At 40.0% G+C, this 24,753-nt stretch overlaps 1 protein-coding gene across 1 annotated transcript in view; it reads left to right on the top strand.

Annotated features, from left to right (window-relative positions):
* The window catches only part of LOC124781787, a 241,900-nt gene that overhangs the window by 86,209 nt on the left and 130,938 nt on the right, over positions 1-24,753 (top strand). The window contains 5 exon segments of the mRNA XM_047253889.1: positions 5,332-5,535; positions 6,463-6,595; positions 7,194-7,297; positions 7,377-7,917; positions 14,816-15,038. Of these exon segments, the coding sequence (XP_047109845.1) occupies positions 5,332-5,535; positions 6,463-6,595; positions 7,194-7,297; positions 7,377-7,917; positions 14,816-15,038 (1,205 nt within the window).

Genomic DNA, 24,753 nt, shown 5'->3' with positions numbered 1-24,753 from the left:
TGGTCCTACTCCAAATCCCATGCCACTTTCCTTGACGTTGACCTCCATCTGTCCAATGGCCAGCTTCACACGTCCGTCCACATCAAACCCGCCAACAAGCAACAGTACCTCCATTATGACAGCTCCCACCCATTCCACATCAAACGGTCCCTTCCCTACAGCCTAGGTCTTCGTGGCAAACAAATCTGCTCCAGTCCGGAATCCCTGAACCATTACACCAACAACCTGAAAACAGCTTTCGCATCCCACAGCTACCCTCCCGACCCGGTACAGAAGCAAATAACCAGAGCCACTTCCTCATCCCCTCAAACCCAGAACCTCCCACAGGAGAACCACAAAAGTGCCCCACTTGTGACAGAATACTTTCCGGGACTGGATCAGACTCTGAATGTGGCTCTCCAGCAGGGATACGACTTCCACAAATCCTGCCCTGAAATGAGATCCATCCTTCATGAAATCCTCCCCACTCCACCAAGAGTATCTTTCCGTCGTCCACCTAACCTTCGTAACCTCTTAGTTCATCCCTATGAAATCCCCAAACCACCTTCCCTACCCTCTGGCTCCTACCCTTGTAACCGCCCTCAGTGTAAAACCTGTCCCATGCACCCTCCCACCACTACCTACTCCAGTCCTGTAACCCGGAAGGTGTACACGATCAAAGGCAGAGCCACGTGTGAAAGCACCCACGTGATTTACCAACTAACATACCTACACTGTGAAGCTTTCTATGTGGGAATGACCAGCAACAAACTGTCCATTCGCATGAATGGCCACAGGCAGACAGGGTGTGCTGGTAATGAGGATCAGCCTGTGGCTAAACATGCCTTGGTGCACGGCCAGCACATCTTGGCACAATGTTACACCGTCCGGGTTATCTGTATATTTCCCACTAATACCAACCTGTCAGAACTCCGGAGAGGGGAACTTGCCCTTCAGTATATCCTCTCTTCTTGTTATCCGCCAGGCCTCAACCCTCGCTAATTTCAAGTTGCCGCAGCTCATACCTCACATGTCTTTCAACAACATCTTTGCCTCTTTACTTTCGCCTCGACTGACATCTCTGCCCAAACTCTTTGCCTTTACAAATGTCTGCTTGTGTCTGTGTATGTGCGGATGGATATGTGTGTGTGTGTGTAGAGGGAAACATTCCTCGTGGGAAAAATATATCTAAAAAAGATGATGATGTGACTTACCAAACGAAAGCGCTGGCAGGTCGATAGACACACAAACATACACACAAAATTCAAGCTTTCGCAACCAACGGTTGCTTCGTCAGGAAAGAGGGAAGGAGAGGGAAAGATGAAAGGATGTGGGTTTTAAGGGAGAGGGTAAGGAGTCATTCCAATCTCGGGAGCAGAAAGACTTACCTTAGGGGGGGAAAAAAGGACTGGTATACACTCGCGCGCTCGCATACACACACACATCCATCCACACATATACAGACACAAGCAGACATATTCAAAGGCAAAGAGTTTGGGCAGAGATGTCAGTCGAGGCGGAAGTGCAGAGGCAAAGATGTTGTTGAATGACAGGTGAGGTATGAGCGGCGGCAACTTGAAATTAGCGGAGGTTGAGGCCTGGCGGATAACGGGAAGAGAGGATATACTGAAGGGCAAGTTCCCATCTCCGGAGTTCTGACAGGTTGGTGTTAGTGGGAAGTATCCAGATAACCCGGACGGTGTAACACTGTGCCTAGATGTGCTGCCCGTGCACCAAGGCATGTTTAGCCACAGGGTGATCCTCATTATCAACAAACACTGTCTGGCTGTGGCCATTCATGCGAATGGACAGTTTGTTACTGGTCATTCCCACATAGAAAGCTTCACAGTGTAGGCAGGTCTGTTGGTAAATCACGTGGGTGCTTTCAGACGTGGCTCTGCCTTTGATCATGTACACCTTCCGGGTTACAGGACTGGAGTAGGTGGTGGTGGGAGGGTGCACGGGACAGGTTTTACACCGGGGGCGGTTACAAGGGTAGGAGCCAGAGGGTAGGGAAGGTGGTTTGGGGATTTCATAGGGATGAACTAAGAGGTTATGAATGTTAGGTGGATGGCAGAAAGACACTCTTGGTGGATGGGGAGGATTTCATTAAGGATGGATCTCATTTCAGGGCGGGGTTTGAGCGTGACAATATCCTTTTTGGACTTTCACAAAGTTTCAAATTTTGTTCTTATTTTATCATCCAAGAAAAGAGTGGACTCCAGTTTAGCAGCTTGAAATTGCACGAGCAACCTTTTAACTGCTCATGAGGAAAATAGATGGCCTCAAATTTATAACAACTCGAAATTACATAAAATGATAACTGCATCCCCAGGTAAAACTGCAGCAAAATAAATGAACAGCATTAAACAATTGAATAAACTAACAGCATTAAACAATCAAAATGCTAAGCCATGGAAAAAAGCAGCCTTCAGAATTTCAACAAATGAAAGAACCACAGAAACTGTGGTGTCACCGCCAGACACCACACTTGCTAGGTGGTAGCTTAAATCGGCCGCGGTCCATTTAGTACATGTCGGACCCGCGTGTCGCCACTGTGTAATCGCAGACCTAGCGCCACCACCAAGGCAGGTCTCGTGATACGAGAGAGCACTCGCCCCAGTTGTACGCGAACCTAGCTACCGCCCAGTTGTACTAGAACCTAGCTACCGACCAGATGTACGAAGCCTTCTCTCTCATTAGCCGAGAGACAGAATAGCCATCAGCTAAGTTAATGGCTATGAACTAGCAAGGCGCCATTGGTATCAGTGCCTATAGCTTACGAGTATTCAAGAGAGATGTATTCCAAGGACTAATAAAAAGATAAGTAATAAGCATCTACATACTTTTCTTCTTATTCATTTATAAGTTCTCATGTTCCAGACTTCACGCCCGTCTGCTTTAGCCGTGCGTGCACTATCGGCTACAGCGTTAGTCTAGAGTTCATTTTCAGCAATCTCAACTTCACGGTGTCGGCCCAGCTACCGACACAACAGAAACAGTCATAAAATTAGAAAAACATTTAACTCCTCCATTGGTTTTGACTACAGGTCAGACAAAAAGTAGTAATTTGCAGAACACACACAGTGCAAGCTGCCTGAAATGTTGGCTGACCGTCCTAATACATTTGCTGCCTGTGCCCAAACATTTAAAATATCTGTTAGCACTGAACACTTGCCACGATTGCATAACAAAATCCAGTGCTGAGAGAGGTCAAAACGAAGCAACAGTGTAACCTTTATCAAGCTTCTAAATAACAAATGCATGCCCAGGCACACTTGTAATGCAGACAAAAGACTATTAGTTAACATAATTATTCAGTACCAGACTCGATATGAAATAGTGTAGAATGGGCATGTTTCAAGAAAGGCAAGCAAAGCCAGCTACAAGTAATGGAAATGTAGCAGCTTTAAAATTTACTCCCCAACTTTAGTCATTATTGTGCAATATTTCACTAACATCCTTTATGGCTGAATTAAGAGAAAATGTATAAATTAGGGTTGATCTAAGTACAAGCTGCACCTTGAATCAGCTGTTAATGAAGCTTATCAGCAGATAAGCATATGTATTGTATGTGTGTTCATTTTAGTGTACCTCTGACATGAATAGAGAGAGAGAGAGAGAGAGAGAGAGAGAGAGAGAGCGCGCAGATAATATACGTAATAGTAGTACACTTGCAAAATTTGTTGCTGTAGTTACACAGTAAACCAGTGAGAACAATTTCATGTAATAATTATGCAGCCTGTGTGGGGGCTTGCTAATTCAAAGGTACTTACTCAAAACAAACACCTCTGATAATATTAGTGCTGTGAGCTAGCCTTTGAGGAACTTGAACCGCAAAATTGGAGTAAGTGACATTTAAAAAGCCAAAGGCACATAAAGGGATACTACGTGTAATATCAAAATTGCTTGCAGTTTTCAGCCTGCTTTCCCTCACACACACACACACACACACACACACACACACACACAAATGGTCTTGACACCACAATCAGACTGTGCCTCAGCACACTAAATTAGCGGCACTCTGAGGAAAACAACTAAAACACACACAAGTTTTAACATTAGAAAAAAAGGAAAATAGTAGCACTGTGTTTATTCTCAATATCATAGAATGAGCGCCATTCTGATCGAGATGAAATCTACGCCAGCTCAACAGGCAGCTTAAACACCCCTCGCAAGGAAATCTACTGCTTTTTCCCTTTTCCTTTTTTAAAAATAAGAGGGTAACATGCAGTATCTTGAGGCTCAAACCTCATATAACAGCTTAAAAGACACTTTCTGGATCACATAATGAACAGTGTTAAAAGTAAAATTGGAAGCACTTGCAGACTATGGAGTCAGAGCTACCCACATATAATCTACAAACTTCCCAATACGAAACACTTGATTTCCCGGCTAGCCAAGAAGTAAATCATTGACCAAGGTGAAGTGAGATCCAAACCCGAAACACTTGATTTCCCGGCTAGCCAAGAAGTAAATCATTGACCAAGGTGATGTCAGATCCAAACCATCTTCCACAATACAACAACACTGAAGAAGGTGCTATGGCAGGACCACCACGAACCTGGACACATCACACCATGGCCATACAAATGCCAAATCAAACTTCCCAGCCTTAGAAAGAAGCATTCTGTATCTCAACTCATTTTGCATCCACTTTCTCACTAGCCATCCGTACTCGCCTCAACCATGCTGCTGCTGCACACCATCTGCCCAATTCAAACTGCCATAAATTGAAGAGCTTGACTTCTATTGAAAATGGAATTTATACAAGCCACCACAGTTCAGTAATCATACATTCATACCATACCATCCAGATAGTTTGATGTTTTCTGTAATAATTTTTGAAGTGCCAAACACTTATAAACAGTATGTATTACATAAACAATCAGGAAATGTTAATAAAATACTATTAAAAAGGGTGTTTTAAATGGTACAGCTGGGGTCAGAAGAGAGCATTGGTAGGCCAGAGTTCATCTTGCTGTTCTGTTATCCGGCTTGACCTTCCGTCACTTTAGGGCGGTCAGTCGATGTTAATGTCATTCTGAAGTCTACATGTGTAATGTGAGGTACATATCTGTATCAGTTGTTTCAATTTATGCTACATAATCTTGCTCACTTCTGTGAAAAATTATGCATCTCACTCTTTTTCCCTGGTATCATTCACTCAATAACTTGAAACCACTTTTATTTTAATTACATTATGGTTGTGGCAGGCACTAAAATTGAAAAAAAGTGGCATGTAGACTCGGAAATGTATAATGAATGTAAAGGTAGTTGGAGATATCAGCAAATATTAATTAGTCAAATGATTTTCTTTGATTCACCATGAGTTTCTTGTCTTTGCAGGTGGAAAATATTCTTTTAAGTGATAGTGGAAATTATGTTCTCTGTGATTTTGGCTCTGCAACTGGCAAGGTGCTTAATCCTCAATTATCAGGAGTTGCTGCAGTGGAGGAAGAAATTAAGAAGTACACGACATTATCTTACAGAGCACCTGAAATGGTTGATTTGTATTCTGGAAAGCCAATCACTACAAAGGCTGATATTTGGGTAAGATCTTGTGCTTTTGGAAATAGGAGTAACATGTTATAGTATTCATTTTAATTGGAGTTGCCTCTGTTAAAAAACTGCAATCCTTTTCAAAAAAAAAAAATTATAATTTCAAAACTTGCACACTTTTCTTTAATGTTCCACCGATACACCACCTACTAAAGATCAGTCACAGGCATTTCCTATTCTCCAAAAGGTATGACCTCAAGTGAAAGCAATAGTGTTGCATTAATTATATATGGTGTTCTATGTGGAAGTGACGATCAACCAGATGTCTACCTGCCAAACTGTGGCTACCTAGAAACATAACACTTTTCTTGATGTTGACCTCCACCGCTCCAGTGGTTCCAATGAAAAACCTGTCCGTATAAAACCTCCCGACCATAATCAGTTCCTGCATTTTGTTAGCTGCCATTCCTTCTACTTGCAGCATTCACTGGCCCCTTGTGCTGAAACTCTTACTAAGATGTACATAGACTAGACCTACCTTGCGGTATAGAGTCCACAAATAATTTCACACGCCATCTCCACACATGCCCCAAGTTCCCCAACTACCACACCTCCAGCTGCAAAGGCACACCCTCATTATTGTTCAGTATGTCCTCCTGCAACGTTGCCTTCAACTAGCTACAAATATCCCACCCCTCCCAAAGTGGTATTTGACTACCCACCTAATATAAGAAATACCATGGTCTGTCTGTAGGCCATGCTTACTGCTAACACTTTCTCACATGGCTCATATCGCTGTTAGAAAAACCCTGTCCAGCGCTATTCAGCTATTAGTTTTAAATAAGTCACTCCCCCTTCCAAACAATGTTGTAGAAATTAATTACTTAGTCTTGGCAAGCACTGTCCTTTGCATTTGTCATTCTGTTTAATGTATCAGTTTAGAAACTGCTTTTAAAATTGCTGTGGTCTCTGTTCCAGGCATTGGGATGTCTTTTGTATAAATTATGTTTTTTCTCACTCCCATTTGGGGAGAGTACACTGGCCATTCAAAGTGGGAACTTCACAATTCCAGACAACTCTAGGTATTCCAAGGGAATGCACTGTTTAATCAGTAAGTAGATATGGTGTTAATATTCTGTGTTTTTTAGTCAATAGTACCAATGCATTTTATTACCAGTTATCCTAAGAATATTTGTAAACAGTTTTAAATTTAGCAGTAAATAGTAATTGTGTCTGGTGTTGCATACAGAGCCCTGCAGCACATTTGGTGTGTGCCTCCTTTTCTAACCACATGATCTCTCCCTCCCACTTCCTCTCCATACTAGCATTCACAGTTAGCCGCAGTAGTGCCACCCCTAATGGTTTGAGAGAAGACCTCACTTGCCAAAGGTCATTATTTTTCAGGGAACTTCTTTATTTCTCACTTCTATTGGTTCATTAGTTAAACACATATTTACCCACTCAGAATTCATTTTATTTGCAAACTGCATCCTTACATAGACTCGTGCATTCTCTCAACTCCAACCGCACATCATTTTTAAATTCAGTAACTTCATACTTCTCACTATAATACTTGTTTTCCTCAGTGCACAGAGGTTTTTAGTATTTGCAATTGTGCAGCATGTGCAACTGTTTTAACTTAATAAAATATATATCATTTTGGCTCAGTGTGCATTTAATGTCGATTACTGTTAATCGTACCTTTTCAGGGTTTATGCTTGAACCCGACCAGGAGCAACGGCCAGACATCTTTCAGGTATCGTACGTAGCATTTTCCCTCCAAGGCAAGGACTGCCCAGTACTGAATTTACATGTGAGTGTTTTGCAATTAGGTGCAGTAGTTACAGAGTTGACAGAGGGAGATCTTGATGCTATTTTTTCACTCGATTTAGAAATCGGCGGTTCCTGTTATGGACCAGCTGCCATCTCCCCAGTTGGAGAGTGAGGCAAAGCGTACTTCGGTCAAAGTGACGAAGCAGGTGGCGGCCCCCGTGGTGGAGGGGACGAGTGTGGCCCCACGGCAGCGGCCCAAAGGTGGGCAGCCCCTGCCGCCCCCTGTGGGGGGTGTGCTGCCCGTCCCCGTTGGCTCATCTCCTGTGCAGCCGCAGCGTCGCCCACCCGCTCCTCCTGCCGTCTCCCAGTCCCCCGTGTCAGCCGATGGAGCGGCTGAGGGGATGCAGGCGCCGGTCACGGTTCCCCCACCAGGTGTCCCTCACCCCCAGGCCTTCCGGCCGCCTCTGGCGTGCCCTCCCCAACAGCCTCTGTTCCCTCCTCAGTCTCCTTTTGATCCCAGGTTACCTGTTAACCAGCCCAACCATTCCTGTCTGACTAGTTCCTCTGCAAATAGTTCTACAACTGTGACACAGGTGTCTCCAGCTCTGTCACAGAATGTGAATGGCAAGGAGTCCTTGGAAGCCTTGTTCCCACCATCAGGTAAATTGGTTAGTCATCTAAAACCACTGTTTCTTGTTGTCTGCTAATCTGACTCATTTTTGGTTCAGTTTTTCAATTAAAATATACCACAACATTAGGTAACATGTCACTCTATTTGAATTTCTTAGGCTTTGGTTAAAGTTATTTCTTGTGAAATGGAATTTGTTTAAGCCAGACTGTATTGTTGAAAAGGTCTCAAGGTAAGTCAGTCAGTCAGTCGTGGTTTATTTTTATGTATTGATATTTGATTTTGATGAGTTTACATTTCATTCGAAATCAAGCAATTAATTTTGCTTTGTCTTCTTTTGTCTTCACAGCAGGAGAGTCCCTCTTATCCAGCTTTCTGAGTGACCTGCTATTCCTTTGTAAGCTTCCCAACCTTTCCCTCTTTCCTCTTTGAAGAAGGAACTAATAGAAGCTAGGATAATTTCTTGTACTTATTGTCTCTGTATCAGTAGTATTAAGAATTTCACCAGCCATTCATTTTAAAATTTTATTGCTTTCTGAAGTGAATTTTCCTTTTTATGGAAATATGAAAAGTTAGAAATTATCTTAAAGCCCAATAAAAAAACTTACCTGCAAGGATATGTGAAAAGAATGAAACCAAGATCGTGTGCAAATAGGATACTCATGAACCGAGGACAAGTGTAAGTCAGGATTTATTTTATTGTATTTATCTACAAATTCCATAGATCGTGTTATGTGTATGACGCTAGGATGTAGAACGACTTGAGTAATATATGTTCACAGACCATGGTATCAATTAGTTTACAAGAGCAGAACCTGGGGGAGTGTGGGACCAGTAGCAGAGATACAGGAAACAGAGGTGTTCAAAGCAAAAACAGCAACAGTGATGGATCCATGTAAAAAGAAAACAACAAGAACACCGAGAGTGTTCGTAGAAGTAGAGTAAATGAGAAAATGAAGGAATTTGGAGAAACCGGTAAACAACTCAAGAAGTGAAGCCAATTTTGTAATACAGTAAAACTCGCTCAAAACGGAATCGCCTGGGACTAAAATAATTTTCCAAATTGGACTAGTTTCTGAATTACACACAAGTTACAGGGGTATGTAAAATTTGTCGGGTATCATGCACAAAAGTACAGTAAACATTTTTAATTATGTGTGTACTGTATTACATACCTTCACTCCAGCACAGTAGACATTTATTTACTGTATATTGGACAATGGAACACTGTACTATTCCATTAATTGATAAATAACATGGCATTTTTATATTTTTACGCGAACTTTAAATTCGTTTATTACTGTATGTACGTACATACTATTCCCATTTTTGTTTGTTTTACATTTCACTTTTTTCACCACATATCAAGGAGGGAAACTTGTTTTAATTTCCTGTCCAAAATTGTTCTTTCTAGGCAATTTTTTGCACCAATCAACGGTTCCAACACGTTGGTAGAATTTGAGTGTGCTGCAAATTGCATAACATCGTTTATATATGCAGTGGCTTCTTCAGGCATATTAATTTTTCTAGGGACATCATTTTGCTCCTCTTCTTCTTCCTTTGTTTCTCCATCATCATCATCATCATCATCATCATCATCATCATCCGTGTTGTGGATTTCTATTAACTCTGTTGCTGAAGTGAAAGTGGAGTGAGTTGACAGAAAGTCATCACTTCGAATGTAATCACCTGCACTACATGAAATGTTTCACATTTTCATTAATTCAGTAATTGCTGCTGCATTTTCTTGAATTTCAATGGCCACAGAACCATCTTGTTCTTGATCTCCAAACCCTGGTTTGTTGAAGCACTAAGCCAATTTCACGTTTTATAACGTTGCTTTTGTGTGACAAATTGCATTGTCTAGAAAAAGGAGAACTTGGCAATTTCCTTTTTTCATTTTGGCATTGAACTAGCCCAGCCATTCTTCCATAAGACCACCCACCATTCACACCCTTTTATTGCTTTGCCATGTGACTGGAACAGTGAGTCTTTCCTTGGACATTTTTCCGCCGGCTTACTTTCCACCTCGAATTGCTGGTAATTTCGAAGGCAGCGCACGGTAAAACAGTCCTGTTTCAAGTATGTTCTAAGGTTTGCTTTCTGTTTCCGCATTAGGTACGTTCTGTTTTATATGAAAAATCAGCTTCTTTTTTATATGAAAAATCAGCATATAAAAGTGTACTGAATGCTTCGGGACTGAAATACTTGTATGTTTTGTGCAGATGTGCGAATTACACACATGTCGATTTGAACAAGTTTTACTGTAGTAGCCCATAGGTGGCTGAAATAATCAAATAAAACTTTAATTGAGAGTTTCCTAAGTTCAAATTCTACGCCTGTTGAAAACCAGAAATTGGATGGTAGCAGAAAGAAATCAGTGGGCATCACTGCGACAATTTCTGTAAAATTCTTCCAGCAGAACCATCTGCTGTTGCAGCATAGATTCCACGGACTGGAGAGTCCAGATTAGAACAGCGAGAAGAAAATTGCAAGCTGTTAGAAGAATACATGACTTGAGGAAATACAAATGCCACTTGTAGTAAAATTTGAAAATTCTTTGGAGGAAACAAAAGCAGCTGTATGAATATCAAGAGATCAGATGTCAAGTGTGTGTGCATTGAAGAGAAGGCTGAATGGTGGAAGGAATATATAGAAGGGCTAAACAAAGGGAAAAAAGAACTTGCAAAAGGGAAGAGGTACTGGATGAAAGTATGTTGGCAGATGCGATACTGTGAGAATAATTTGACACAGCACCAAACATTTAAGTTGGAGTTAGTTACTGAAGTTATGTGGAGTAGATAAAATTCTTCAGAATTATTAAATCTTTGGGAGAACAAACCATAACAGATCTGTTCCACCTGATATGCAGAATAAATTTGCCCGTTCAGAGGAATGTTTTTACAAATAAGGTTGGTGCCGAGAGCTGTGAGTATACTAAACCGTCAGTTTTATACATGATGGTAGTAAAACACTAACACAAATGATCTACGGACTGACTGAAGCTGACCCAGGGAAAAATGACTCTCACATGGCTGTGCAATGATGTAGGTTGCAGATTCCGTGACGTACTCTATAGGGTGGTTGGGTTTTGGGTTCTGCTAAATAGATCAGGCATCCAGCTGTGTGGCATAGCCTGGGCGGTTTTTTAGATTAGAAGGTCTCGGAGAAACACAAAAAGGTCTTCAGTCTCAAAGGGTGCTGGTCAAACACAGGGAGAACATAGATCTGGGAACTATTGGTTTAACAGTTGTAAATTGGTGTAGCTGTGTCAGGGAGGCACCAGAGCTCCAAGTGCTTATAGAAAGCACTGATACTCAAATAGTTACAGATACTGAAAGCTAGCTAAAGCCAGAGATCAGCTGATATTTTTGTGAAGGACCTAATGGGTGTTCAGAAAGGATAGGCTAAACACAGTTGGCAGTGGCATTTTTGTTGCTGTTAGTAGTAGTTTATCTTATAGCAAAGTTGAAGTAGATAGTCCCTACGAGTTAGTATGGGTAGAGGTCATTCTTGACAACAGGAATAAAATAATAATTGGATCCTTTTACCAACCTCCCAACTCGGACAGTACAATTGCTGAAAGGTTCAATGAAAATTTGAGTCTAATTTCAAACACATACCCAAGTCATACAATTATACTTGGTGGTGACTTCAATTTACGTTCGATGTGTTGGTGAAAATACATGTTTAAATCCGGGGGTACACATAAAAATCGTCGGAAATTGTGCAAAATGCATTCTTTGAAAATTATTTTGAGCATTTAGTTCATGAGCCCATTCAAATAGTAAACTGTTGTGAAAACATGCTTGGCTTCTTAGGAACAAATAATCCTGAGCTAATAACAAGCATCAAAATGGATACAGGGATTAGTGAACACAGGGTTGTCATAACAAAATGAATATTGTAACTCCCAAAACTTCCAAAGATAAATGAGAAGTATACCTATTCAAAAAAGTAGATAAAAATTCACTTGACACTTTCGTGAGAGACAATCTCCATTCCTTCCAAATTAATAACGTACCAGCAAGTGTAGACCATGTGTGACTTGAATTCAAATAGTATCGGCAGCAATTCATACAAAATAAATTAACAAACAACAGAGCTGATCCCCCTTGGTACACAAAATGGCTCAGAACACTGTTGCAGAACCAACGAAAAACACATGCCAAATTCAAACGAACACAAAGTCTCCAAGATTGGCAATCTTTTACAGAAGCTCGAAATTTAGCATGGACTTGAATGTGAGATGCTTATAAATATTTTCACAATGAAACTTTGCTCCGAAACCTGGCTTCAAATCTAGAGATATTCTGGTCGGATGTAAAGTATAGTAGCAGCAAGACACAAGCAATGCCTTCTCTGTGTGATACCAATGGAAATGTTATCGATGACAGTGTTGCTAAAGCAGAGTTATTAAACACAGCCTTCAGAAATTCCTTCACCAAAGATGATGAAATAAATATTCCAGAATTCGAATCAAGAATGGCTGCCAACATGAATAAGTAGATATCCTTGGAGTGATGAATCAATTTAAATTACTAATTAAAAGCAAGCCGTCCAGACTCTGTACCGTTTATTCCTTTCAGAGTTTGCTGATGCAATAGCTTCATACTTAACAATCATATACAACCACTCATTGACGAAATATCTGTACCAAAAGACTGGAAAGTTGCACAGGTCGCACCAATATACAAGAAAGGCAGTAGGAGTACTCCACTAAATTACAGTCCCACATCATTAACGTTGCTGTACAGCATCATTTTGGAATACACGTGGAGTTGGAACATTATGAATTACCTGGAAGAGAATGGTTTATTGCACATGGTCACTGCCGATTTAGAAAACACAATTCTTGTGGAATACAACTAGCTCTTTGTTCACATGATGTATTGAGTGCTATTGGCAAGGGATTTCGAATTGATTCCGTATTTCTAGATTTCCAGAAGACTTTTGACAATGTACCACTTGAGCAGCGTTTAATCAAATTGCATGCTTATGGGGTATTGTCTCAGTTATGTGACTGGATTCATGATTTCCTGCCAGAGGGATCACAATTTGTAGTAATTGATGGAAATTCATTGAGTAAAATAGAAGTGATTTCTGACGTTCCCCAAGGTAGTGTTACAGACCCTCTGCTATCCTTGTCTATATAAACAATTCAGGAGAAAATTGGAGTAGCTGTCTTAGGTTATTTGCAGCTGATGCTGTTGTTTATCATCTAGTAAAGACATCAAAACATCAAAACAAATTTCAAAAGCTTTAGAAAATATCTGTATGGTGTCAAAATGGGCAATTGGCCATAAACAGTGAAACGTGTGAGGTCATCCACATGAGTGCTAAAAGGAATTCATTAAACTTTAGTTATGCAATAAATCTGTCAAATCTAAAGGCCATGAATCTAACTAAATACCTAGGACTTACAATTACAAACAGCTTAAATTGGAAAGAATACATAGAAAATGTTGTGGAGGAGACATACCAAAGTCAGCAATTTATTGGCATAACACTTGGAAGCTGTAACAGATTCTCTAAAGAGAGTGTGTACACTATGCTTTTCCATCCTCTTTTGGAATACTGCTGCATGGTGTGGGAATCTTACCATATAGGATTAATGGAGTGCATTGAGAAAGTTCCGAGAAGGGCAGCACGTTTTGTATTATCGAGAAATGGGGGGAGCGTGTCACTGACATGACACAGGATTTAGGGAGGGCATCATTAAAATAAAGGGGTTTTTCGTCGTGGTGGAATCTTCTCAAGAAATTTCAATCACCAACTTTCTCCTCCGAATGTGAAAATGTTGTGTTGATGCCAACCTACATTGGGAGAAATGATCATAATAATAAAATAAGGAACATCAGAACTCCTGCGGAAAGATATAGGTGTTCGTTTTTTCCACACGCTGTTAAAAATTGGAATAATAGAGAATTATTGTGAAGGTGGTTCAATGGATCCTCTGCCAGGCACTTCGTTGTGATTCACAGAGTATCACATAGGTGTAGATGGTTCTGAAGAACTACTGAAACACATCAGACAATACTAAGGCGTACTATTTGTTTTGGAACAGAGATTGAAGAAGTACACATCTACAATTATAGAATTGGTGGATTTACAAGAAAAATCTTTTGACAAAATTGACTAAAATACCTGGTGTGAAACTGTGAAGTTATCAGGAATGAAATACGGAGGGCGTGAGATTGTCATCAGTTTGTATAGAAAGAAGACTACGGCTCTAAGAATCGAAGGGCACGGCATGGAGGCAAGTGTTGAGAAGGAAGTGAGATAGGATAACCTAACTTATCCTCAAGTCGTTCAGTCAGCAAGCAGTAAGGGAAACAGAGTAGAAACTTAGAAAACAATTACAATGCAGAGAGAAGAAATACAAACTTTTGAGGTTTGCCAATGACATTTTAATTCTTTTGGAGATTGCAGATGACTTGGCAGATTAGTTGAATAAGAGTTCATAGCACCTTGAGAACAGGCTGTAAAGTGAACATAAGCTTTTGAAATGTGGTGGAACAGAAGAGCACTGAGTAGCTCAGATGATCTAATAACTAACGAAGATGTACTGAATTGATTATTGTAAGAAATATAGCAACTTATGAATTTTTATTTTTGTATTTCGTCCATCTTCAGTTGGCGTAATGCATGTTTTCTTCAGTTAGCTCATTAGTATAAACACCGACTGCAGTTTGGGTGGTCACACTATTATTTGTTACATGTACTTTCTATTCTACTCATTGTTCGAAGTTTTGTGTTTATAATTGTGGCAAAAACACTTTTTCTTTGTATGTTTCACAAAAAAAGTATAGCGTCTACCACGTTTTACAGCAGACAAAGAGTTAACATTGAGAAGTTTTCTATTGTTGGATATTTGTAAAATATGGTGTTGCAATTCTTGCATTTTCTAAATAAGACTCGTGCTTTCAGGTTTTCCAGACCCATTTCGGGACGAAAGTGGTGAATCTATTGCTCCTGCAACCCAGAGTCCGCAGTCAGCTGCCCCAGCATCTTTAGCATTTTCTAAGGTTGTTCCTCACAAGCTGGAGGCTGTTTCCCAGTGCATAACAACTTCCACTCCTCCCAGCTCACCGACTCTAGCTCCACCGAAAGGCCATAGACGGAACATGAGTGATACATCAGCTTTCAATAAGTAAGTAAAAATGATATTGTGTTTAATATGTTCTGTCATCACAATCTGTAATGACACTCCAGGTGACTGGATGAATTCTCGTGTTTATTTTTCCATATAGTTTCTTTAATAGGAATTGACTTTGTATCTGAAACTTCTTGGCAGATTAAAGCTACCAGGAAGTTACAAATCAGTGTACAGTGCGCTGCAGAGTGGGAATGTATTCTGGGAACTTTGCATCTGCTTTGTTAATAGTTCAAAATTATAATTGTGATCTGTTACACATTGGTTCGGGAAGCTAGGACAACATTTACTGCTTGTTTCAGTCAAGGACTAATCACAAAGGGTTCAGACGTCTAAATAGAGCAAGTGTCCAGTTACACCATGATGAAAATCCTGAGCTAGATCAAAGAAATGCTGAAGGGCACTTGGATCTTATCAGTGCAACCCATGTTGCAGGCTATAGTCAGTGTGTAATCAAGCCCACACATTTGAACGTAGCTAATGCTGACGACGACGTGTATTAGTTGTAAAATAATTTGACCTTATTGTGTTTTTACATTTGATGACCAATAGAAATTAAAATACATCAGTGGCATTAATGTAAATACAGTACACTAAGATTGTTTCATTTAGTCAAATAGATTTTTTGAATGATTGTTATTTGATTTAAATTATGCGTAACAGAAACAATTAATAGCTCACCATCGCACAATGTGATACAGAAACAAAACTTTAATAAGCCCACAGTGTTAATTATTATTTCAGTGTCCATTTTCTAGGATGCAATTACTGCGAACAGGTGGAATGCTGGCAGACAGTGATTGGTCAGTGGTGAGGACATTTTGCAGTATTCATACTGTTCCCCAAAAAGGCATTTTGTCAAGAGTGGTGGCTGCCGAGCATGGAAGTGTCACTCACCAGATGGCTCTCTCCTCTAGCCTGGCATTCTAAAAAACTTGGTTATGTTCGTGTCCTCGCTCTGAAGATTTTTTGTATCTCCAATAGAATTTCACTGGTGTGCAAAAACTTAAAATGAAAATAACTTTCGCTTGACATGTCACTTCCAAGTAATGGAACTCGTTGATACTTGGGCCAAACATAGAAAGAACTGCTACATTATTGTACATAAGGTAACTGAAAGAGAGATGCGGTGAGGCAGAGATGACACGTCTGTTCAAAGACAATACTTACACTGAAATCTCCACAATTTATGGTTATTCTCCGGACATTAATAATGATTCTTAATAGGGTATGTGATCAACATGGTCTGCAATGCATGCTCTGCAACATGATCACATGTTTGCCACAAGATTGTTGGTAAGGAGTTCATGTGGTAGGATGCTTCGTACCTCCAGCAGTGCGACTGACAACTGCTGTATGATTGCTGGTGCATGATGATGTGCTGCTATAAGTCTCCCCCAACACTTCCCACACATGCACAGTGAGATTTAAGTTGGTGGGGAAGAGGGACAAGGACAAGGACAGGGCCAGGGCGTGGGCAATCCATTTGCTGAATATCCTCTCGTTTCAAGAGCTCAACCTGTGCAGTTCAATGCAGTTGTGCACTGTCATCCGTAAAAATCAAGTCAGGACTGAATGCAGTCCTGGAATGATGCACTTGGGTTAGGAGTACAGTACCACAATAATGTTGATCAGTGAGTGTACTGTGTTGTAGATTTGGAGGTCAGTGTGCCCAGGCAACACTATACCTCCCCACACCACAAAACCCAGGCGAATCATGTACCCTCATATGTGGTGAGAGTTAGGACCCAAATCTGTATGTATCCATTGTCAGAAGTTTCTGTCAGCAGAACACATCACAAACTTGGTCGCCTCCCATATCTTCCTTTCGGGTTTCACTCCCGTATCTTCCTTTTGGGTTTCGCCTTCCTTATCTTACTATCAGGTTCCTGCCACCTTTGTTGACAGTAGTAGTTTGGCTGCAGGCCAATGGTTTTTGCGAGGCTTTGTCGTCACATGTGGCAGTAATCGTAGCAGCCAAAGGCATTGAACACTCCGGGATGCCACTGATGGATGCGTGAACAACAGTCGAGGAGACAGCTGAAATTACATTGTATAAGATCTGAATGTGGCAATAATCCAGAAAGAATGGTTTGTGAAGAAGTCATTGAAATTTAGCATATTATCTACAGGTGCATGTTGTGCCAATTGGTGGTCCAACAGTGTGATTGGTCCCAATTTGGTAGTGGTCATTCATTTGGACAGACAGCTGAGCAGAAGTTACGGAGCTGGTATGATATGACTTCTTTCACTTGTGGCTCTGTGTCATCCACATACTAGCTCTGCCACAGTGTTCCCAGTCCAGAAGTGCAGCGTATAGATGCTTGCAGTAATAGTTGATTGTGAATAAATGCTTGCACCAATGCAGTTATTCACAAATATAGTTTAGTGTCAGTATTGTGGTTTTCCCCTACTTAGATTACAGATGATTGAGAATAACAATTATTATTGTCTTAAGTCACTTTTATTATGCATCCGGGACAAAGTACCACCATTTTTGGCAGGAGTGCTAAGTTTTTAGTTGAGGATAAAGCCATTGTTGATATCTGTAAAGGTTAAAGGAAATGACATGTCCTCCTTGCCGCTTTTCTGCGCAATTACACATACATCCTAGCACTGTATTACCGATAGTTGTGTGCAACAAAGTGACATGAAGGCTATTGTAGGACACTCCATCGTTTGTAGCTTTTGCTCCATGTTCTGATTCCTGCTTGTGTATCACATACGACACCATTGATATTAAGGTCTAAAAGCATTGGATTTATCAACATTTCACTTAAATATAGCTGTAACTACATTACACAATACAATGCTTATTATATTAAGAGGTGTAGCATGTTAACTCAAGAGTTGATATTATAGTGAATTAACATACATTTGATAAAGTATAAACCTTGCAGACTTTTGAACGTATGCAGTACATGCAATAACTTCACTTGACTTTCCAACGGTGCAAAAATGCTCCACAGAAAAATTCACATTGTTTTCAGTAATTAATACAGGTAACTGTAACTTATGGTATGGATCAATAATATGCCAAACTGTATTGTATTAAAATTTGATTACGCTTGGTTGTGTTTAGTCAGTGGAATGTAAAGTGTGAGGTCAGACCTCAGCAGATTGAGATTCAGGACAAACATATCGCTACGATTGGAGACCCATTGTACAGAATGGTTAAAGTGCTTTACAGAATTGCAATGTCTGCAGATGCAGTTCAAAGTCTTGTGGATGCGGGTAAGACAGCTGTGGAAACTGGATGGCATTTCTCACTGTCCTTCTGTCCTTAGATCGATCCATGAAACTGTCACACCGAATCCATGAATCCATCCTACACCCCCCCCCCCCCCCTCCACCCCACTGCCACCTGAGCATTTATATCTTCATTGTCACAAATATTTGGACCTGGAAACACAGCTTTTTTTCCCAAATAAATATCAGATTTCACTTGGGTACTGATGTGATAATGTTAAAATATCTCTTGCTTTCAAACATATCACCTGCCTGCCAATCTCTCATTGGCTGTGTAAAAACAGCCTACAACACCTCCTTTCATTCCTGTCATACGTCATGGCAAATGTCGACAACATTGCAGCAGGAAACATATTTGTCCAATTTTAAAGTCACTTCAATTCTGATTACAAATGGATTCAGGCAAACTAGCGTTTAAACATGGTAGATGTTCATAATAAGCCAAGTATATGGTATATATCACCAAGGTTGGCAACACCCCAAAATATGCTGCTCGCTCACTGCTCCCCACCCTGCAATTAACCAAGCTCTCAGCCAAGCTGGTGTCAGTGTTCCCCTTTCAATCCTTCTGCAGTGCTGAGCTTTAAGCATCTGTGAAAAACAGACAGCAAATCTTTTAATGTGTATCTCATATATAAAAACGACTAATACACAATTAAAAGATAGCAGTTACAATTCTGCCCATTCTCGAACTTTGGTCCTACAATCTAGTGGCATCTGTTGGTAGTATCTCCACGACAGGTGTCCGCAGCTCGTGATACAGTGGCTTGCGTTACTACCTCTGGATTGCGTGGTCCCGGGTTCGATTCCCAGCCTGGTTGGGGATTTTCTCTGCCCGGGGACTGGGTGTTTGTGTTGTCCTCATCATTCCATCATCATTCTTGAAATTGGATAAATTGGACTGTGTACAGGTTGGGAATTTGTACAGGCACTGATGACCGCGCAGTTGAGTGCCCCACAAACCAATCATCATCATCATCATCATCATCATCATCCACGACGGGTCTTGCTGCTATAATTTATTTTCACTATAACAATTACAGTCAGTTTTAAATGGTATTTACTTTGTTAGACTTTTCATTCTGGATTAATTTTCCTTCTTGTTTCAACTGAATGTCACCAATATGCTCTAAAGCTGATTAAAATTTGGTGACATTCTTACCTGGTAAATCATTACTATGAAGCAAATAAAATATTGATCTTGGTTCTGAATCAGCTAATGTTGTTTGAACAAGAACATTTCCATTTTTAAATGTTACCTTTAATTTAAAATTGGCATTAATGTTTGTATACGGTATCGTTACGTGTATGAGAACGTTTATTGCAAACCTGTTCAAACACAATAGTAGTTTATAAGATGATAGAATTTAATGCTCTTTCCTCCTGTTCTTCACAAAATTGTCAAATTTTAAACAGAGCAATAGACTGCTGTAGTACTTATTGCACACCCCTTGCACTAGCGCTGTGCGAGTGAATGTCATGTGATTGTTCAAGCAATGTTGATACTGCATCAAGCTCTTCAGTATATTGGGAAATCTTGAGCCTGTTGGGACACAAGTACTGCTTGCTGAAATCTATACTTCTGAATTCTTGAAAATAAATCTGCCTGTGACCCCAATAGCCAAAGCTTCATCTCAAAGTATAAGACTAACCCTTTAAATGTAAAAATACCCTTATACACACTACTGAACAATGTGAAAAAATTGACCTCAGCAGCAATAGTTTAATCTGTGAATATAAGATGACCCTGTGTTTTTCAAATCGTGGAGTTAGGGGAAAAATAACTTCATCTTGTAATTGGATAGCTATGGTACTAGACTTTAGTGGCTGCTACGCAACTGCTACCCCCCCCCCCCCCCCCCTCCGCTCCCCGCCACACACAACTTTCATCACTGAATATCCAACACCAGACTTCTGTACGTGTTGTGAGAGTTAAACATGTCTGCTCATTGCTCTTAATGAAATATTCTGTGTTTGGTTTTGTACTGAGATTATTTCATGGTGCTTACTACATTTCAATTGATTGACCCCTGGCTTTGAGCTCATATTCTGGTTACATTGCAGGACAAACATCGATGTGTTAAAACTTGACCGAATCATGACAATGTCTGTGTTTATTTTGTGTATGAATATTACACTTCAGTTAAAATCAGGCCAACATATTTAAGAGGAAGCATGCTTTTTCTAGCATTTTTTGGCGAGTGTCAACTTTTAAGGGTTACAGAAGTCGGATTGTAATTAGGAGAAACATGTCCTGTGCACAGTTTAAGGATACAACCTTGTTCTATTTTTAAGCGAATTTTCATTATTTTCTGGGCGGTTGTTTCATCGCCATAATGTCAAACATGAGATGCTGAGATTGAACTTACAGTTGTATCTGTTGTGGCGGAGAGAGCATGGGTGCAACTTTCCAACTTTTGTTGGTTACATCGTATGCCGTTACTAATAAACGCTCCCTATGTTTTTCGGTTAAGAGTTTGTAAAGCAATTGCATTATTAATTGCTAGATATGCAAGGGCTGTTGTGGAGTGTAGTTGTCATACGAGCATACTGGCATTTTTGTAATGCACGAAGTGCATTTATTCATCAGGAAGAATGGCAACATAAAATACTCGATAGATGAGCATCTCTCAGTAAATGAACAAGGAAATGTCTTGTAAATTTTAATGGTAACTGGGAAATCATTTAGCTCTAATAAATTTTGCAGCAAAGAATGATGAGGTGAGTCCTGTATTAACTGCTTTTGCTGTCATCTAATTGGATCGGCGGGGGCTCAGTTGCAGTGTTAAGACTGTGGGCTCTTTGTGTGTAACTGTTTTCACATGTGTGTACATGGCTCACTGAATTCCTCCAGACATTATGGGAAACATTTTCCAGAGTTCAGGGATGCAAGTATAAAGTATCATTTATCTTAAAATTCTTGTTCTGCCTTGCTGCCACGTTCTGGAAAAATGCCCAAATAAGAATTCCCAAATAAGTTCAGTGGCGATGAATTCTCAGTACACCACAGGAACCATAAAGATAATTTCGTGCAATACCCTTCCAAAATGTGTTCTTGTGACCTAAAGTGCAGTCGTGCATGTTCCAGTGATGCTGCTTTAGTAAATTCCTAATATGGTGCAGTATTAAATGGAAACTCTACAGTGTTGCTTTCCACCCATTCAATAGCATAATGCTTCCTTTATTTTGTAAATGGATTTTGTGATATTGGATTTATCATTGTGTGATATCGATCCTATCCGTTTGCTAATTCTTTGAGAATGCTCCTACACCCCTCTTCACATGGTGTCTGGCATTAATCTCAGAATGACAATCTTCACCTTCTTGTTGTCCAGTAAAATGTAAGCCAGCATTTTGCACGAACCCATCTTCGTTTCCAGTGTGGCACCTTATAATCCTTTTCCCAGAACTGGGTGGTGTTTATATTCTACCTTGCCAGCCATTCCATTCTTGAACACGTGGCTCTATGATGATTATATTTTGTGCTGCATAAGGCATTTTTTGTTTCTGCCATCCTAACTTGCTGTAATGATTTGCACTACACCAAATCTTATCAGTGTGATAAATACTCCATCCAGGGTTTGGCAAATGTGTTATTTCCCGCAAGAACTTATTTCTGTATCCTGCTATTTGGTTATTTCTCATCAGCACAGGTTTTTTCTTGAACTTTCTGTATCTGAAGCCCAGTTTCCAAATATAATGTGAAGGAGTTGTTTCGCTCATATCAGGAAAGTCTTCCACTTCAGTCTTTAACTTCTAACAATGCTGTAGCCACTGTTGGAAACAGCTTTCCCACGTAGAAGTCCTAGATTTTCTTTCTTAAGACTCCCTATGTAAACTCGTCCAATGCAAATGTCTGTTGCCTGCTAGTACCCCCTTTTGGCAATAAAAGACATGCAGTTTCTGTACTTTCATGAGAAATTCACTTGACTTTCTTTCATTAATACTGACACATTCTAAAGTTCTCTATACTGGCTTCATTACAGACCTGCTTGTGACCTGATCTTTTACAGTCTCGAAGTAAACACACATACTGAAAGCTACTGATCACCATGGACTTTTGACATCTTCACAAATGATACATTGTTTCACACAAGTACAAGGCCACTGATTTTATCATGAAGGCTGACGAACAGAAGTACAAAACGATGACAGGCTGCACGATCTTTTCATATCTGACGGAAGACTACGAAGTAAACATAGCAACAATGAATAATGAGATGGAAGTTCTGTTCAGAGGGCCAGCGACATAGTGTACTCAAACAAAAGCAAATAAATAAAACATGTGATATTAGCAGTCTATGTAGATAATGTGCATAAAAACACAACAACCGTGAAAACGATAGAACTTGCATTTACGCTTTTCGTCTTGTTATTACACATTGCCATTAGGCAAACTACAGCAATTTACATCCACCGTTATTAGGACAAAAGGGCTAATTGGAAAGCAATGAAATTTCACATGTAGGTAGAGAATGTTTGTATCCTTAAACTGTGCAAAGGAAACTTTTTTTTTCCTGATTACAGTAAGACACGGATGACTCATCAGATTTGACACTCGCAAAGAAAAGCTTGAAAAGGATATTTTTCCTTCCAATATTACCATGTAAGACACCCCATTTCCCTCAAAAATGTAATATTCATACACCGAATAAAAGTAGACATTTCCACAATTGCGGCAAGATGACAACACGTTGGTGTTAGCCACATGATGTAACCAGAATATGAGCTCAGTCATGAGGTCAGTCATTACTATAATGGATAATAGACATATTTCTCATACTTCAAAATCGTGTCAAACTGTTTCATCTGTTTTAGCTGCTACAACTGACATCAGCATTCAGACACAGAATAAATTGCTTTGAGTACTTCGAAATGGTGACCGAAACTTCTGATGTCATTCAGTTCTTTTATTAATATAGTTTCACAACAGCTTATACTGTTAGTTGCATGTAATACATTACTGCACCACACCCCTGGGAATACTCTGAAAATCTCAAATTGACAAGCATCAACTTCAATATTAACTAATTGTGGTATCTGAGATGACAGCTAGTCTAACTTTTCTATGAAGTTGATGCCAAGGGTGTTTATCCTTGCCATTCCAAACTCACAAATATAATAGCATTCCATTCAGTTTGAATTGGCATGTATCTGCTTGGCTGTTGACTCATTATAGGAATACATCTCATGTTGTATTCTTTTCTCACTGACTTATTTGACAAGATTATGTCCAATACCACCTAACCTCAATCCACGAAGTATCGGCTTCTTTAAAGTGACAGAGGAGGGTACAACTTGTTGCAATACTTGCCTATTGTGGAATGTGTCAACCAAATTCTGGCATCTGGCACCAGAGGTTCCTTTGTCCTTCATTTAACAAACTGGAAGAAAGGGCTTGAAGAAATATGAATGATTAGGGAAGTTGTCCAGCTGCCCACATAGAGAATTGGGTCTCAAATGTTATCGATCCTTGGACTTTCAGTGTTGATTTCCCTCTCATCCTACCTTACTGTGCTTTCCGTACCCTAAGTGATTTTCTTAATTAATCCTTGATGAGAATCATAAGCTTAATTTAATCCAAACAGTTCTTTTCTCTTTTGTCACATGACTGAACCCCTGATTACTAAAGCTTACAGTTTTGCAACTACATATGTTTACCTTTTCCTCCTGCTGGTTGCTAAGTAGAAATTGTTCCTTTGGTAGTTTCCGTCTGTTGACAAGTTTTGTGGTAGACAAATGAACACTTTTTTTGTCATCAGTTCACTATTTTAAGCCACTTTTTCTCTATTTGAATCATACCTGTTAGTTATAATTAAAGTGTAGCTGCAGCTACTGACAGAGGTCCAATGTGGTCTGTAATTATTGTGTGGTAGCAAAACTTGGTAAATATGCTAATGCATTAATGCAGAACTGATTTACTCTGGGAAAAAATTAGTTCCTGTTTTGGCCACCAGGTGCAAATCTGGCTCTGTTAGTAGTGTAGTAGTAGGTAGTATAGAAATATTTCCATATGTAATGGATTAGGAATGGGATGTGGGTAGAGGTGGACAAACAAATGAGAAAAGCATAATGTTGATTTTGTTATTAACCACCGCTTACACAGTTTGTTCAGTTTGAACACTGGAGATATGTCGATGAGATGCTGTACAATGCCAGATTTGCATCTGGTGGCCAAAATTGGAATTCTTTTTTCCATTGTACATTGGTTCCACATTAATCCACAGCCCACACTGGACCTCCATGAATAGCTACACTTTAATTAGAACCACCTAGTACAATCCACTTGATGCAATTGCCTTTTTAATCATTGGTGTAACAATTTTTGGAGGGCCCAGCTTCAATATCCAGTTGCTTTTACAAGTCTGTCCTTACTTATGTGTCAGTTATGCATTTCGGGTACTATTTGAAGAAATTTCAGTGATATTTCCTTCATTGTGGGAGCCAAATCACCTTCAAAAAG

The sequence above is a fragment of the Schistocerca piceifrons genome, chromosome 1 (genome assembly GCF_021461385.2).
Source record: "Schistocerca piceifrons isolate TAMUIC-IGC-003096 chromosome 1, iqSchPice1.1, whole genome shotgun sequence".
NCBI classification, from domain to species: domain Eukaryota; kingdom Metazoa; phylum Arthropoda; class Insecta; order Orthoptera; family Acrididae; genus Schistocerca; species Schistocerca piceifrons.
Note: the sequence above shows the minus strand (reverse complement) of the source record. Positions and strands in the feature narration are given on the sequence as shown.